At 41.0% G+C, this 18,570-nt stretch overlaps 1 protein-coding gene across 3 annotated transcripts in view; it reads right to left on the reverse strand.

The window, feature by feature from the left end:
• The window catches only part of LOC115035245 (E3 ubiquitin-protein ligase SH3RF3-like), an 85,492-nt gene extending 71,817 nt beyond the window's left edge, over nt 1-13,675 (reverse strand). For all 3 annotated transcript variants that reach the window (XM_029492982.1, XM_029492981.1, XM_029492980.1), the window contains exon 1: nt 13,149-13,675. In XM_029492982.1, the coding sequence (XP_029348842.1) occupies nt 13,149-13,562 (414 nt within the window). In that variant the 5' untranslated portion in view covers nt 13,563-13,675. The remainder of the gene's footprint in view (nt 1-13,148) is intronic.
• Between the last annotated feature and the right edge of the window lie 4,895 nt (nt 13,676-18,570).

The raw sequence follows: 18,570 nt of genomic DNA on the forward strand, positions 1-18,570 counted from the left end.
TGTCAAAGTTAAGAAGAAAATGACTACCTCATTTCAATGAGACGTGTAGATAGACACACACACACCTTACTTTCTAATCCTCCAAGCCTCCCTGTGATCTGTCTGCATGTGGATATAATACTACAGTAATTGATTCTTCTTATCAGCCACATAGCCTCTGCTTAGATAGAGTATCACAAGAGACTGATACCAGGAATTCACATTATAATAATAATGGATAATTATCGCTGTTAAGATCACAACTTTGATGTTGTATGCAAACTGATTTTGCATGACCACATTTGCATTCTGATGAGATTTGTTGCATGTAATAGCGTTTTTATTCCTCCAGAAGTTGCATTAGAGGATTGCAATAATGCATTACCCTCAGAAAGCATACAAGTATGCATAATAATGACATAATAATGACATGACAAAAGTGATGGAAACTGAATGACAGCACGGTTGTTAGTATGTAAAAAGAAGGACTAATGTGAAATCTGCAAACTCTAAGAAAATATGCTGGCCAGGCTACAAGCTATACCGCTTTCCCAGTTTCTGAAAGGAAACTGTTTTCAGATATACTATGAAGTTTCTCTATGGCAGGAGCACACAGCTTGTGCCAGTGAACAGCATGATGACCTATGGTGTTTTAATAGAGCTGGCAGGATGAGCCAAAGAACATGAGATGAGTTTGGACCTCAGCCAGCTATCTGAGGCCAGATGAAGATAATGAATGGACAACTGAGTGGGAAAGTGGCTGCCATTGTTCACTCAGACTTGAGAAGAGCACATTGAAAATGAAGAAGCAGAAACATCAAAGTGATGACAGCAATGCATCTCATCTCAGTGATGTGGTGAATAGTATCTTTTAATTTAATAACTAAACATTTCTGTCAGTCAGTCAAATAGAATGATACGTTATATGTATTATATACAGCATGTTTAAGGTATTCATAAAGAGAGCCTATTGGCCGGAGAATCCTGTTGCCAGGCAAAAGAAGAAAAAAAAATGTGATCAATTATCAGCTGGGAATTACAAGAGAAATAATTTTGACATATATCCTCTGGAAATCAGGTGTGGACTAGAGATAATAGACCTAAATGTTCACTACACAGTCGTGCACACACACACACACACATTCACATGAACACATAAAACTAAAAAAAAGAGCAAGCAGAAGATATTTATTACTTACTGTGGTTCGGACAGCTTTACGCTAACCCCCTTGAGACAAATATGATAAAGCTAAAGCTCTTGAATAAGATGACAAACAGGTGAATGTTTAATCACCATCATAATCTCCATCAAACTTGAAAAGAGTTACTTTCCTGACAATAATTAGGTAATGCAGAGAGAAACCTGTTGCCAGAGTCCTTTTCTCAGGCCAAATTACTAAATGAGACTGAGTGGTATCTCTCCTGTTACAAACTGTGAGACTGTCAATTAGCAGTTTGCTAAAATAAAATGCCTGGAGTCACGTTTGTACAATTTCCACCCACCGAAATTGTCACAAATGGAACCTTTGAGGAATTTTATATTAGTATTGTGGTCAATCAGTAATAATCATCAAAATGTTCTGTTTTTACCTTGTTAATTGGAAGATTTGTTTGATATTGATGCATATTTAATGTATAGCACAATATCTGTGTCCGGCGTAGAATACAAAATTAACATTAAAAATGAATTAAGCTGATGGCGAATTAATTCAGATCCACAGTCCTCTGTTGAAATGCAACACAGAGGTGCAGAGTGATGACGACTGAGTCACCAGTAGGCACAAATGCCAATGTAATGTTCCGTTATGTACATAATGTTGATGACTATGAAGTGGTGTCAGCTGGATGTGATAGGCATCTTACATTAACAGCAGAATTACCACAACTCCTCAACTTGTGAGTTTCATACTGAAAAGATGACACTTGTGACCACTGCAACCTGACAAATGTAGGCACTGACTGTCTCTTGTTACTTACTGCTTCACTACTTACTTTATTCACTTTCATCTTTATTATGAATTTTATTACTGGGACTATTAATAACTCTATTGGTCTAGAAGTTATCTGATTACACATTGTTATGTTCCCTTTTCTGTACTGAGTGTAATGGTATGTGTACTGTACTGAACCATTCACTACAGGGCCTTCGGTACGATTATAGGCGTGCACCGAATGCACCGAAAACACCAAAAACATTACCATGCTAAAGGAATGCTGAACTTTTTGCAACTCCTTGTTTCCTCAGGGAGACAAAGCACTATCGCAAAGCCCCGTATGTTGTTATCGAGCCATTCTGCTAAAGTCATATAGAATGTAGCACAGACCAGCCTCATTGAGCTTGAACTCCCCAAGCAAATTTGACATTAACATAATAATATTAGCATTAATATATAATATATTAACATATATCTAACATTAGTAAAGACGAGCGACACACAGCCATCTGGCAACTCGTTTTAGCACAGATGAGCATGAGGCTCATATTTTCTGTGTTTTCTACATTGAACGATTAAGATTCTGAGTATAATTTCAAGTTTATTTCAACTTGCATAGTAAAACCAAAGATAATGTATTTATTATTCAACTGAGCAGTTTGAATGTGAACTTGAAAATGCTTGCAGTGTTTTCTACATGCTGCACTTTAACTGATCTTTATTTTATTACTTATTTTTATTCTCCTACCTAGGCCCTGGTATGTTTTTATTTAAAAAGAACCATTCGTTGTTAGGGAATTGTGTTATGTTTAATGTTTTCAATTTCACAATAAATGAAAAACAAGATCATGGATATTTAAGTTTGTTTGGTGTTTTTGTTGTTTTAATTTTTCTGTACTGAAACTGTTCCGAACTGTGATTTCAGGACAGAGGTACGTACCAAACTGTGACTTTAGCATACTGTTACACCCCTCCTAATACTTCATCCAATCATTCATTCATATTCAACAACTTTTCTGTTTCCAGGTTGCGGGGGTTGCTGGAGCCAATCCCAGCTCATACTGGGTGAGGGCGGGGTACACCCTGGACAGGTCGCCAGTCCATCACAGGGCCAACACACAGAGACAGACAGAGACCAACAACCACTCACACTCACACACAGATCGATGGACAATTTAGAGTCACCAGTTAACCCAAACATGTCTTTGAACTGGGGGAGGAAACCCACACAGGCACGGGCAGAACATGAAAACTCTGCACAGATAGGCCCCAGGCCCGGGAACTGACCCCAGGACCTTCTTAATGTGGGGCAACAGCACTCACCACAATGTCGCCATGCTGCCCCCCCTAATATTTATGGATTACAAAAGTTATATTGATGCATTGATTAATCACAGGCGCCCTGAGAAAGTAAATGCAGAACTGTCTCTGAACATGAATGGCACTGAAATTACTATAATTTCCCCAGACTGTCAACAAATATTAACAGTTGTGGCTAAAACAGCAAGTGTGAACTTGTTATGAGAAATAAATCACAGTCTATGTACAACAGCCAAAGAAAATAGGGCTTTGTGTTAAATGTTTGGCCTGTCTGCCTTTTTGTGCTTCTTTATGCATTATAATTCTTGCAATTCAAATATTCTAACAGTTGCCCCTTACTACTTTTATGCAGCACTATAGCTACATACATTGCACATGGATTGCAACTGTTTAAAACAAATAAGATTACTGCCACACCTGCAGCTTCTACAACCATATACAGTTCAGTATACTAGAATGTTTATTTGTTTTTCAGATAGTCCAATACAATTTAATCAAGCTTCCTTATTTGCTGAACAGCAAATAAAAAAAAAAAAAAATCTCTTTTTTATAGAGGCAGATGATGGAAATGTAATCTCTCATAATGGACTGTGCATGTTGCCATAGTAACGTATCTTTTGATGTGCCTCATCCTCTCACTTCCTTCCTCTCTAGCTCCCTCTTCTTAAATCAACACTTAATAGTAGGAATGAATACGTAAAAGGTTTTACTTGCTGCAATATGCAGTACCTGGGAAAGGACAGTTAGCTCAGTGTCTATGGAGGAAACAAGACTTTAAGCACAGAGAAGCTTGACTGAACCAGTGCTCCCATTGTTCCCTGTCCAAACAGAGCATATGGGCAGGAGGATGGCATTTGACCTCGCGTTTGTCTGCTTATATAATCCCTGTCCTGGAGGGAGAAAAACACCAAATCACGTTTATAAAAACACACACACAAATCTCAAAATAATAATAGTAATAAACAAAACAAAGAGAAAAAACAAGCTAATTGCCGCTAGGCTTTCACATTTCTCTCCTAACTTTCCCTGTAGACTCCCTTTAATTCCCTTTAGCCCACGACCAGCTCCAAACGCATGCTCACACACAAACCTCACTCTACCTCACTCTTCCAGCATCATAAACGATTAAGAAATTCTGTCTGAAAACATGAGGCAGCCAAACAACACCCATGAACATTATTTATACACATACTGTGCATATAAATACACACACACACACACACACACACACACACACCACATATGCATAGGCCAAATCAAATATGCGCACATAGTATTTATGCATACACAAACACGCGCCGACGCGCACACACACAGAGCCAGGAGTGGATGTTTGGACACAGACGTCAGAGTGGAAAACTGATCACAGTTGTACCACAGCCATAAACACTGTGGATCAGTGTGTGTCCCAAAATAACCTGAAATGTTCTCATCTGACCCCCAAAAATTTGGATGTACAAAGCACACATTTCAGAAAAATGTCACATTTATCTCTGTTTGAAAAGCCTGTAGTCACTATTTCCTTAGAGTACTGTAACACTTTGTCCTTATGGTATCACAAAAACTCTCAGAGTATTGCTATTCAATGAAGTGTATCTAAACACTTTGGTGACTCTGATGTTGACTAGTATAGTACACTTTATCTTGATATATACTTGTTAGTGTCTTGTCTGCTTATTTAACTTAGTTAAAAGGTACAGTTAAAGTCTAAGACTTTCAAACTGTTAAAAAAACCAAGTTACCACATTTCATTTTAGAGGGTCTGAACTGCCTCAAAGTTCAATCAGTCCTATGGGCAAAATAAAGAACAGCAGGGAAAAAAATGAGTTCACAAAGATCCCCAAACACTGCTGGTGATGAATTGAAGTTGAGAGCTGTGAGAATGAACAGCAGGTCGATGAAGGAGGACAACCTGTATCCGCTGCCATGTTTCCAAATTCTCCTCAGATGTGTGTACGTGTATCTATGTGTCTATTCAACTGTGTTTGTGTGTGCGTGTGTGTGTGTGTGTACACTGATCTCTCTTCACCACTCTAGCCAAGACTCTGCTTCCTGCCAAGTCTAAAGTGGGTGGTGGGTGCATTTCTGCATCTCTCCATAACTGAGAAAGATGAGGAGGGGGAGGTGGAAGACGAGGACAGAGGCATTTTTGCAGCAAGACAGGAAGAGGCAAAACATATTCACACACAGGCAAATGCACACAAATACACACAGCAGTGTCTGACACCTGGAGAAACCACAGTGTTTCCTAGAATCTCATCCCCCAAGAGAACTGTTCCACTTCTTCAAGCACATCACCAGTGGAACCTCAAACCTTATTGCGACAGACATACATTATGTTGCATGGCCGTGGAGGAGTCAGCAGTCTTAACACCAAAGTAAAAGCTACCAGCAGTCACAAACAATGACTTGTAGCACTTTCCCTACGTTGCAGAAGACAGCTTTAAGTTGCTTGGGGTAATTTTACACATTGAGAGTCCCAGATGGCAGCAGGAGGTAACTCTGGTTTAGTTTGAATGCCACTTTCATTAGCCAGAAACCATGTAATGTGGTGCCAGTACAAAAGCTGTGACTTTCTCACTGGGAAGTAGCACACCCACTCATGTCGTACAGGATTCTGGATGGTGCACTAATTATGAAGTTTTTACTTTACACTACATGGCATACATCATTGCTTTCAGCTGTGGTCTACGATACTGCTTGCTTCAGAAGAATAGCAACATTTGTGTACGGTTGTGCTTTATCCAGCGGCACTTTCAAAGGAGTAAAATTTTTATTTGGATCATATCTCTCTCTCTCTCTCTCTCTCTAGTGCGTAACATGCCTCAATCAAAACAATAAAAGACTGATGACATGAATTAGTGTGGATCATGGCAGTTGTCTCGACCATTATTGACGTCAGTGCGGTCAGTTTTTCCTTTATACAGCAGGATTCATTCAATGTCAAATGTCCAGTATTATCATTGAATAAAAAGGTCTCAGAACCTGTTTGGAAACAATATATCAGAGGAGCTGTTAGTCGAGCTGCAAATACTGTTTGTTTAGCTTGTTTATCTAATAATTTATGCAAACCATAAACTAAAAAGACAGTGGTTATTTTCTGTTGTCCATATTTCTGAATGCTCCTGCATATGCAGAATTTATTATGATCAATGGTCCAATTGTGGTGACAGCAAATTATTAGAGTGGCGTGTTTATTCCGCTTCAACACCATACAATGAGTACCTCCATACAGTGAGTCACAATATTTAGAGTGGCAAGAATTAATTACGTAAACTTCAACTATCTAAATCTTAATATGTAATATGTTAAAATAGCCACGATTGCACAATTAAAATTAAGTGCATTTCTTGCTTGAAATGTATTGGCTTGACCAGTGGCTAGTGACATCTCACCCGCATCTCCATAGTAACAATAGGAGCAGAGCTGAGGGGGGTTAACCCTTAACCTAATGTGTGTGTACGCACATGTGTGCATTTGTGCAGCTGGGGGATGGGATTGATGGGATTCCACCCATACCCCATGAGAATAGCAGTCAAGCTCCAAAGCTTGTTTAGGCTTTAAGACCCATTAAACATTCACTCCCCCAAACTAAACAACACACACACACACACACACCACTGTCGCTCATGCTATAAGCCACTCTCCATCCTTCAGTCAGTCTTGCATCTCACCTCTGTCCATCTCTTTATCTTTAAGGGCAGTATGACGGCACGGTCAGGGTTGAGACTGATGTGAACTGGCATCCCTCAGATTAAGGGCCACATATTGTAATTAGGGTATCACTGTTATGTAAAGAGACATCATAAGAGGGACATAGTAGCTGGCAGTCATTTTCATTACAAATCAAGATCAAGTAATTTCAAGATTATTGCAGTTTATGCCAGGTTCACCTAAAAATAACTTCTTATTGAAAACCATACATAACCCTAACCCCAAGTAGCCATTTCCATCATCACTTGTTTACTGCATAACATTTTGTAGTTGCCAGCCAATTTACTACAATTGAGATACGATTTTTCATGTACATGCAGTATTTTGCCAAAGGAGAGTAAAAAAATGTATTCTGTTTCACAGGCTTTTTGATACTGATAAGAATAAAGTGATAGAGGAGCCATTGATTGTCATACATTTCAGCATAAAGAGGATTTAAAGTCCATTGGCCAGTATTCAGAGAGATTACTGGCCATCGGCACCTTCACTGCAAACCATTTAAAATCCTATCGTGTCTTGTATCTCCTAGAAGTAAAAGTAAAACTGCTAAACAGACTTACAAGCATGGGGATAGATACATACACATGCCTGCACGTACACGCACGCACACACACACACACACACACACACACACACACACACAAAAACATACAGCACAAAACATTATGAGTCCTAGGAGATTCTGGGAAGGAGAGTCATTTAGTTTTAACTATTCTGTAAATGACATTGTGTGTCTATGTGTGTGCAGAGAACCTTCACCATGTGAAAATGAATTAAGAAAAAGGAGGATGATAAAGAATGAATGAAGGAAACGATAACAGGAAAGAGATTTGTTTTTATTGAACAGCAAAGTTGAGAAAGCAGAGAGCTCTTAAACATGCATACAAACACACATGCACAGGGAGAGAGAGATATTCGTCTGAAGAGATACTCTCAGACCTGAGAAGATGAACTCTTCAAGTGTATGTGTGGTGTGCGTGTACAGTACTTGTTAGGCCTTCATTCAGTACTAATGATGTGAGGGTATAGTGTGAAGGCAATAACAGAGAGTTTGTTGTTTACTGCCTGGAATCCACAGTCTATAACACTAATGAATGTGGATGAATGTGCATGCACGTGTGGATATGGAAGTGTGTGTGTCTGTGTGTATGTGTCTGAGAAACTCACAAATGATAAAGGTGTGAGAGATATTAAGATTAACTATGAATGGAGCTGTAGAGTGGGAAATATGGTGACTGAGTGTGAGACTGTGCGTTTGCATTTCTGTGGTTGTGAGGGCCAATTTAAGGTTTAGATGTTGAGCGTGAGGATCTTTCCTTCTTCAAAGGACTGAAAGGGTAGAATTACGCTTACGTTAAGGTTAGCCCTTGTAACTGTCTGTGAATGCGTGAGTGTGTGTGTGTGTGTGTGTGTGTGTGTGCATGTGTCTCCTTGAGACACTATAATACAAAAGACGCAGGTTTAAAGGATCATTACAGGGAGCGGTAACAGACTGTTTCCTTTTCAGAGCCCCTGTCTAATCTTTAGACACGCACACACACAGGAATGACAAGGCAAAGTAATGTCTCACTCCAGAGATGAAAGCAGGTGGCGTCATTGCTGTAGTATGTTGCCATAGAAACGTCAGGCGTCACCACAGTAACCCCAGGTGAATACAGGTAAGGGAGGAGACCTACGGTCTGGATCATTGTGACACAAACCTTTGATGTAAACTGGACAACTATGTACAACAAATTTTCAAAATATTACAAAAATGATTCTCCCATTTCAGCTCTCACATTTTTTCTGTTAGTTTATATACAGTAAATAGGGGCATGCACACACAATGATAAAACAGTTCAGACTAAAGAAGCTGATCATATGGCTACTCTGCAGTTAACTTGAATATACGTGAAACCTGATCAGTCATTTCATGATCAACATTCATGATAAGCTCTAGATAATGTTGCAGCAAGGTGGTCTGTATTTGACAACTTGGGAAACATATTGGATTAATGATTGCTTTAAATGATCAGACTGTAAAATGTGGTGTGAGAGAGACGACATGATCCAGAAGCCCTCGCTCTTATAAAACAATACATTTATCTGTCTAAGCTGATGCGCCAACGCTAAAAGAAAATTCCTCTGTATTGATCTTAAATAACTATTCTCTATGTTCAATACTGTACTTTTTTTTTTTTTTTATCATTTTGACAGCTCTCTGATCAAATCTATACAGCAGAGTCAGTATCAAAATGTTTGGAATCATGCATATCATCCAGAGTTGCAGTTATTCTACAGTTACATCAAAACATCATCCTAAAATAACACATCCCACTGATAAATTAGATCCAGGCAGTTGATAGTTTCTCCAGTTATTTTGCTCTGTATGTTTTCCATTTGTCCAATGCCATGACTTGGCAGGAAATGTGCAGGAATAACATATGGCATAAAGACAAAGACAAGCGAAAGATCCCTCACTTTGAATTATTTTTCTTCTCTTATAGGCACAAATAATTGCACAAACTACAAAGAGGGAGCGAGCTTCGAGGGTGTGAACCTGCACTTGTGAGGCTTCATGGTGTCGAACTTATCTTTGTAATGAAAAATTGTACTGCAAACAGTTGACTGATTCCATGGTCCAGCAGAATAAACAAAATAACACAAAAATCACAGAATACATGTAAGAGATACCCATCTGACAGCAGCCAATATTTTTAAAAGGAATGAGTCTTTACTTGAGCAATGACTCAACCAGCCAACACTAAACAAACACAAGTAAACACAGAAAACCCGGACAAAGGCCTGAGCCTCCTTGGTCGCATTAATAAGAACAGTCCCTTTAGCACCAGGGGGTGTCAGGCTCAGCTATTGTGATTTTATTAGACTTGAAGTAACCTGTACGATAATCACACCATTTAGCAGTGTAAACCTTCACCTAATTAAAGACACTGGGCTCATCACATGAAGATCTTTTGAGAGTCATTCATGATGGACAAATGTTTTCCAGTTCCATCATTCACTTTACATGACAGTGTAACATAATTAAAACACTTCTGTATGACTTCACACTGCTGTCTGTGAATGGGAAATTGGGGGGGTGGTATTTTTAAAACACCTGCTGTCCCATTCTGCACCTAAGGGATGAGGGTTGCCAGGCCCATTTTTTCTTCGGGCTTAGAGAACAAACACCAAGATAAGGGAACTTTGCACTTCAATTCTTGACCCAGTAACTGATTCAGCACAGAAAAAAAAAAACTGAATATGGAGGATGAAACACCTTTATGCAATTCTGTGCAAGCATTCAACTTTACTGCCTCTTGGCAAATTATATGCTTTTTGAAAAGTTAATTTCACACAGACGTAGGAGAAAAAAAATGAAATAAATGATTAGCCTTGATAAACTCTTGCTGGTCAAAGCATAAGGTCAGCAACATAAGCTCACAGAGCACTCACACCAGAGAGTAAAGCTTAGTCATACTGTTGACTCAGCCGGTCTGCCTCTTCTTCCATTTCCATATCCACATATTCATTTTCATCTCCAGCCCTTAACACCTGATCTGTTTTACCTTGTGTCGTGGTATTGCATGAGTGTGTCACTCAATGAAAGACAGATTTAACTCAATTTGGAAGACCCCTGTTCTTCATGCTTACAGGTGTATCCAAGTGAAGTCGCACACAAATACACATAGCCAGCTAATACACTCACACAGGACTGTTAAGAGATTAATTCACATTTTCTCACCAACACTCAGTCCATAGGGAGCATGAAGGAGACTTGGGCAATGCTGCAGGGAATTGCAAGATAATGGGTTATAGGTGTGTGCATGTGTGCCTGTGTGCATGTGTGTGTGTGTGTATGTGTGCTTGTGTGTGTTTTACCCATTTTGTGGGGCCCTAAGCTACATTAGGGGTACTTATTTCACTCATGGGGACAAAAACCAAGTCCCTACAGTATGCGATTAGTACCTGGTCCTGTTTTCTCTCAGGTACAATTCTTTCATACTACAACTTTTAAACTTTCACTCATTTTACACCATAACATTGGTAAGTCATTCATATATTAACCGTGAAAATGGGAATTATTCTGGTTTAAGTCTTAACAGTGGAAGATGTAAACTAGGATGTCAAAGAAAGTTATGATTGGCATTTTCCTAAACATTATATAGTGTCTTATGACCTAAACAAATGGCTGTTATTAAAACTCTGCATTGTGTCTGTCTTTTTTGTATGTGCTTTGTACTTTCATGCACCATGCATAAAATGGCCCTGGAGGGACCGTTAAAGCTTATTGAGTGAATTGAAGTGGAGTGTTAAGTGTTCGTGGAAATGTCAAAGAGGGTTTGGATTCCTGTTCATTGCCATGAATGACTGACTGCTCACTGCGGTTGCACTCCATCACACCACAGTGCTCCCCTGCTTCAATCAATGGCTTCCTGTCTGATAAGTCGTGTTGTGTTTAGTAAGGGGGTGCCAAAGCTGATGGTTACGCCTTCCCTTGTCCAATTATTCGTTGCATCCCTCTTCTAAGGGATATCACTAAACTTGAAGGAAAGAAACAACATTGCTCAGGGCAAACATGAACACACCTGCCCACGACCACCCTTGTGAAAATCCCATTGGAGTTATCGGAAAACACACATCAGCTTGCCTTAGACAAATATAGCATATCCAGCCTAACAAGTTACAGCATGATTCTGAATATTTTGTCTTTCCTTAAAGACAAATATGTGAGGAAAGCTTAATATTAATGGATTGAAGCCATGTCTGGTTTTTCTTCCATGAAGAACTTCATGTGATACCTATATGACCAGTGTTTCTTTATTTTCCTACCAACACACCTTCTCAGATGTAAAGAACTGCTTGCATTTCTTTGCTTCGCGTTGTGCATTGGATATTTGGGACTTCTTGGCTGCTGCTCAAATAGAATTTACATCTTTGACTTTTCAGACTGTTCTTATGCTCATGGAACCATCTGGGTTTTCATTTTTAATCAATTTGGTGCTGACTACTTTTTGCATGGATTTATTTTCCCTAGCACTTGTGCACGATAGACACTGGGAAACGCTTTGCTCGGTATTGCATTAGAAATAAATATATAAGTAAAAAGAAATGTTTTCACATGGATCTATTTGTAAATGAAAAAAAAAAAGGAGAATCGTTCATTGCATCATCAGATCTTGCAGCTCCTGATGTTGGTGATTCAGGGAAAGGAGTGAAACTAATAAAACCAGGATTCCAAAACTCCTGGAAGATTTTTCTGCTTCAAGTTGGCGGCAGATATGTTAACATTTTTTCCCATCCCAGTGTTGATGATGTCATTTTATTTTCTGACTGATAGCCACATGACAGACACATTCTTCAGCCCATCACACATTACAGCCACGAGACAATGTGCTGGATACACACAGCTCTCTTATCCTCTCCCATCGAGCCTGGGTTATAAAACCTCTCAGTGCTGCTGCAGCCTGTGGCAGCTGGGCTTCACCAGGACTATAGCAACAACAGTAACACAGACAGGTGACCCTCTCACAGTGTCAGAGTGTGTGTTTAATTATCCCTCAGTGGCATCACAGGAAAGGCAATTATGATACCAAAGGGGCATCACATGAGGGGCATCACAAGCACGAGTGCTGATCATTCAGAACAATCAACAATGAGCAATGCACATCAGTCAATGGATATCTGTGTCATGAGCAACACGGTGACAAAACCACTGCAACTGTTTCCTGCAGCACCATTCAGTTAACCATTGTGGACTAGTGCATTCAATGCATTGTTTTCCTCACTTTCTCTGCCACAGAACTTGGACTCAGTCGTGCCTGGATCTACTTGGCGGTCATACAATCTGAGATGCAGTCGCTCCCACAGCGTGAAATTTCAGGGTCTAGTCAATAAATTTGCATCTATATGACCACCGAGCAGCTGCATATCTGTGCAGCTAGCATGCTGAGCGCACTGATCTCCATTAACAGCAAACAGCAGACATAAACAGCGGGGAATGCAGTGGTCCTTTAAATCATCTACAGAGAGGGATCGCAGCTGAAGTTCGGGTCGTGTTTGTTTTGAGAAAAGACGCCCTGGCAGTTCGCAAAATGTGGAAGTTGTATTTCAGAAAGTGTGAATAAACAAGGTTTTGTAAAAGGTGAGCACATAGTTTTGGTAGTAAATATCTAGAGAGAAGGACAGGCACACAGAGCGGAGGGTGGGAAAGTGACCAACCTTAACCGGGGAGCTTCTGGTGGCTACGGGCAACTCTCTGATCGCACTGCCCGGGGGAGACGCTGCTATCCCGGCCGCGTACCCCTGCAGCGAGCCCCCGGCCAGAGACTGCCTGCCGCCCGCTCCTACTCCCCCTCCGCTCCCTCGCTGGGGCCGCTGCTTGATGCCGTCCAGGAGGCGAACCAGGAGGATGTTGGCCGGAAGGTCGTCCACCTCGCAGTCCACCAGGATGCGGCACTCCGGGCAGCGGAGCTCGTTCCGGGAACTGACGATGTTCTCCAGGCAGCGGCGGCAGAAGGTGTGCTGGCACGGCAGCACCTTGGCCGTGGTGTCCAGGCGCTCCAGGCACACCGAGCACTCCAGCAGATCCAGAAGCGACGAAGACTCGTCCATGTCGGCGGAGAGGGTGAGCATCTGGGCTTCAGTGTCCGTGGGAGAGCCGCGACGACTGTTTGGTGTACCGGAGAGGTGAACCGGGGGCGAGGAACATTCTGGGAGACGGACCGGCGGGAAGCAGCAGCAGCCGACGGAGCAACCCCACCTCCACCTCCACCACCCCCCGCCTCCCGCCCCCCCACGCCGAGCAGCGAGCAGTTGTGGCTGTGTTGTGAACGCTCTCAGCCGGCGTGCAGCTCTCCCCGTCCCCACCAGCGCGTGTGTGTGTGTGTGTGTGTGTGTGTGTGAGCGCCGCCTCTCCCCGGCAGCTGTGCAGAAAGCGGTGAGGTCACGCTCTCATCATCATCATCAGCCGCGCGCCCCTTCACTATTGCAGCGCGCGCTCACGCACCGGAGACAGATTGATTCGGACTGGAGGGAGAGAGAGAGAGAGAGAGGGAGGGAGAGAGAGAGAGAGAGAGGGAGCGAGAGGGAGAGGGAGGGAGAGAGAGGGGGAGGGAGAGAGAGAGAGAGGGAGGAAGCCCAACAGAGTTTAGTGCCAGCAGTTCTGTTGTCACACTTTCACTTACAGGTTCAATAGGAAAAAAAAGAGAAACAGCTCACACACACCTTGAGATTTCTTCTTCTGCGCAAACAAGACATTCACACAATCCTCTAAGGCGCCAAACCAATGTTTTATTTTTATTTGCTTCCTGTAAAAAAAAAGATGAGAAAGAAATAAAGCAAGAAAAATCTGTTCATGCCCAATCTTAAAGTGCTAACGATTCACGTGGTATCTCACCCTGTGCTGCCTCAGAGACGACATGCAGGGGGAACTACGGTTTCTGGCGACGCCTGGTGGTCGCCGGCTCCTCCTTTTTCTGCTCTGACTCACTGATGATCCATTCTTCATTTCAACTAGTCATCAGAGTAATAAACAAAACTAACAAAAGGCAAGATTATTTAAAAACAACTACGTCAGTAGTTTAAGGGTTTTAGTCTAGGTGTCAAGTGAAACTACATGGCTTTAGCAAAAGAAGGCAAACCACCACGTGAGTAACATGGAGTACAGTAGAATATGTGATTTCATGTTGTAACTGACATTATTAGTAGTCATAGATAGATAAAGGACTGATAGATATTTGACCATTAGAGGCAAAAACAACATGATTCATTTCCTTGAGAGTAGATACTGCCACATGCTGCGTAATGAACACAACACACACAAAGGACAAAGAAATGTGTGTAATTGTGAGAGGTGTGTGTGTGTTGTTGCTTCTTAGCCATGACTGCAGACTTGCTTTGCCTTTCCACCTGTTCAGACCTGCTCTGCTCTCACATTCAGGCCCAGAGGGACAGGGAGTGATTAAGGTATATATGTGTGTGTGTGTGTGTGTGTGTGACACAGTGACGCCTGCCTGAGTGGGTGGGTGCTTGGGGTGGGCCCACTATTTACCACCCACGGTGAAAAGCAGAAGGTGGACTGCTGAGGCATAAAATGAGACAGAAGGAGGTTGAGTATGCAGAGTATGTGGTTTGCAACCACAGCACCGATTAGTCAGATACTGGAATTGCTGAAGTGTTGAAGGGCTTTACTTTATTAATTTCGCAATAAAGTTGGCCCTCCAACAAAACAGCATTGCCATGATTTATTTATTTTATGTAATAATGACCTCATCCTGCTATTATCACATTAATCCACACTCAGAAGCTGAGAGATTTTTACTCCAACTGCAAGGCATACTCATAGTGAATGGAGTGAATTGAGGCTAAATGGCTGACAAATTCACCCCAGCAGCACCTGTACAGGTCATTTAATAAACAAATGTAAAACTTTCTATTTGGTAAAGATGCAAAATACTTGGCCCTAAAATCCAAAGACAACAACTTGCAAAATGAAGAAAAGAATAAAAAACAAATCTTAGGTCAAGTCAGCTTTTTTGCAGCACTAATGGGAAAACTTGAAGACATTGTAAATCTCCAGCTGAGCAGAGGAAGCCACCATTGCATTTCATCTACAGAGTCCAGCCATTTAATACTGCTGTGTTTGAATCCCTGTGGCTGCAGAATATCGCAATGCTACAGTAAATCAGCCAGTGAAAATGTGTGTGTGTGTGCTATTACTGTTGTTGTCATGCTCTGATTTTGAATGCCTCACTAACAAAGCAGCCCACGAGTCCTGGCAACAAGCCCAAAATCATGGTGTCTCGCTCTCTCTCTTTATCATATGTACTCATGTCATGCCCAGTGTGTCTCATCTGCTTAATGCAATTCTCCACAGCCAATGATTCAGAATTAGAGGGGAAACGCAAACAAGAATGATTGTTGGATGAAAATCCCCACGATCCATTTAAACAGCGTAGTCAGGGCTCTGTGTCAGACCCAGTGTTGTCAATAACAGACAAAAGGTGGATGCTGGTAAAGAGCTGACACACCAATTAGCAGTGGAAATTAGCCTTCTACAGATACACGGGTTAAACAGCTCAGTGCTGAGTGCTTCGAAGATGAACTCATAGGTTACAAAGAATGAATATTATTTTCACGCTGCATACCATGTTTTTCTTTTTTCTGTCATACAAAATGCACTGAAGTGTTGATTTTCAGTTCTATTGAATGCACTTACAGTGGGAGCTCTCTGTTTTTAAACATTGTTTAATTTTCATGAACTTTTTAATTTGTTATATGTTGGCAGAGTATGATGTGTTGAGCAATTCCTCTGAGTGCCAATATTCTTGATGTGTCCCCCTCAAAGATTTTGACCTTGAATGTGTTCTCCTTGTCAAGGATAGAGAGTCAGTGGGAAGTGGGTGGTGAAGGGGGGGCAGTTTGCTTGAAGCTTGGCAAGGTGCATTAGTCAAGCCTCCTATGTGTCTGCAAATGGGCTTTTAATATCTGTATTCCATTTTGTTTCATTCTTTACAACAATGTCTTGTTTTTCTTGCTGCCATAAGAAGAGGAAATTTTCATTGTCTTTATACCTGCAATCGAATTATTTTGTGATTAAATGCCGCCCATTGGTAAACCATTGTTATGACTTCTGCTTCAGCTTCTTTTTTTAACGGCTATTTTCTTCTAAACCTGGTCTACCGATGGGGTTCTTTCTCAATAATAATTGTCTTTCATTCACTTCCCTCATAGATGCTGCTCTGGAGAAAGATTATTGACTGCCCAAAGCAATCAAATAATATAGATATTCAGTGTGTGTGCATGAATGTGTTGTTGGACCCTCTTTACGTACCTATACCATACACCTCACTCTCATCGACCAATGTCCTTCGCTCATGCAAAAGTGGGTTAGCTGACACGGCAGTTACCATGGCAACTGGCTCTTTGCTTCCTCATTGAAAAGTAGTTAAAGGATGAGTGTGTGTTCTAAGCAAAAATCCACATGTGGGGATACAAACAGCGGTACTAACAAGTTCACACAGCCTGTCGTAGGTTCATTTGCACTGCATCAAGATGTGGGAAGGGTTTCATCTCTACAAGGCTTATGCCAAAATATTTGGGCAGTATATATTGTTTCTGGCTATATATGGTGCGAGTTGATGCATATGACCTTAGGTTTTATAAGAACATTTTTGTGCTTGTTCAGTTGGAAGAACCTAACTTGAAAAGGTTTTATGAAACACTGAATCAGATAAAATACAAAAACTAACGCACAAATATGTTTATATTTCCATCATAATCTTGACATTCAGGAAAGCATTTATATGCACTGTGGTTAACATTGACGCATTTTTATTGAAGACTATTTGGTAAACATAATAAGAGGAGAAAACATCAGCAACTGCATCTTTCTGCTTTGTTTCATCCTAGAAAAGCTAATAACCGTTGGACCATATTTTCAACTCCTTCATCTAGAATTCAAGCACATAAAAAGAATGAGGAAGTTTGTTTTTAATGATTTTGCTGGATATTGAATTTACCCTCACTTCATTTTATCAAGCTGCAAATTAGGCCTCCACTGACTGCTGTCTCCTCTGAGCTACAGTACTTTGATATGGTGCTTGGAGGCTGGGGGGCCACTCAGTGACAGCTGCTCTCCACAGAATCTTTGGAACTCTCATCTCCTACATTAATGCATGTTGGCCTAATAGGTATGTAAAATATATTCTGCCATTGATTGAATTTATTCATGGATCAGGTAAATAAAGCTCATCTTAAACTTGAAGGCAGCACATGAAGTCCCTGGTTTTCCCACATTATACTATTTTTAACCTTCAAACTAATGGATGTTTAAATACAAACTACCGGATTGGAGCAATGCTTTATATCATTTTCATCAAGCCAATAATAATAGTGATTGCAGCATGTTTCCATCATAAATATTGTGTTTGATTTCTCGTATTTCATTTTTTATATTTTATATTCTGCACTTGTTTAGTCTTCTTTATCAGTTGAAGCCTTTTGTATACCAGATCATCTTACTTCATTGTCTCAAAGATCATGTCATAATATCTCAATATATAATATTTGTTTATGTCCCAATCCATCCTATGCATAGTCAGTTGCATGTGATTTTATGTTGCACCATCTAGTAAATACAGGTTTAGCTTAATATGTGTTTTTGTCCGGTCTGTGACAGAGCAGTCATCATTCTCTCAACATAGCTCATCACTCTTCTTGTTATCCTCCCTTTATCCTCTCTTCTCATCTAATCTCTTCTCCTCTCATCCTCCTTTTCAGTCAGGAAGCCCCCGGATCGACATCAATGAGCCTTCTAAAGGACGAGGGAGACAGAGGAGAAGACAGAAAAAAGAAAAGGAAAATGGAGAAAGACAGAAAGAAAGAATCAGAGTGACAGAACGACAGGGAGAATGAACGAAAAAAGGGAGTGATCACAAAAGAGAGCAGTGGAGATAAGGTGAAGAAGAAAAAGAGGAACTGATGGGAAGACAGACTCTGAGACAGAGAGAGAGAGAGAAAGTAATTACAGGACTCCCAGCATTTTCAAAGCCCCTCTTTTATGTCCCCCTTCCTGTGGCTGGGAAAAGGAGAAGCAGCGGAAAGGGAGAGGAGGAGGAGGAGGAGAAGGAGGAAGACTAAA

This window comes from Echeneis naucrates, chromosome 21, assembly GCF_900963305.1.
Source record: "Echeneis naucrates chromosome 21, fEcheNa1.1, whole genome shotgun sequence".
Taxonomy (NCBI): domain Eukaryota; kingdom Metazoa; phylum Chordata; class Actinopteri; order Carangiformes; family Echeneidae; genus Echeneis; species Echeneis naucrates.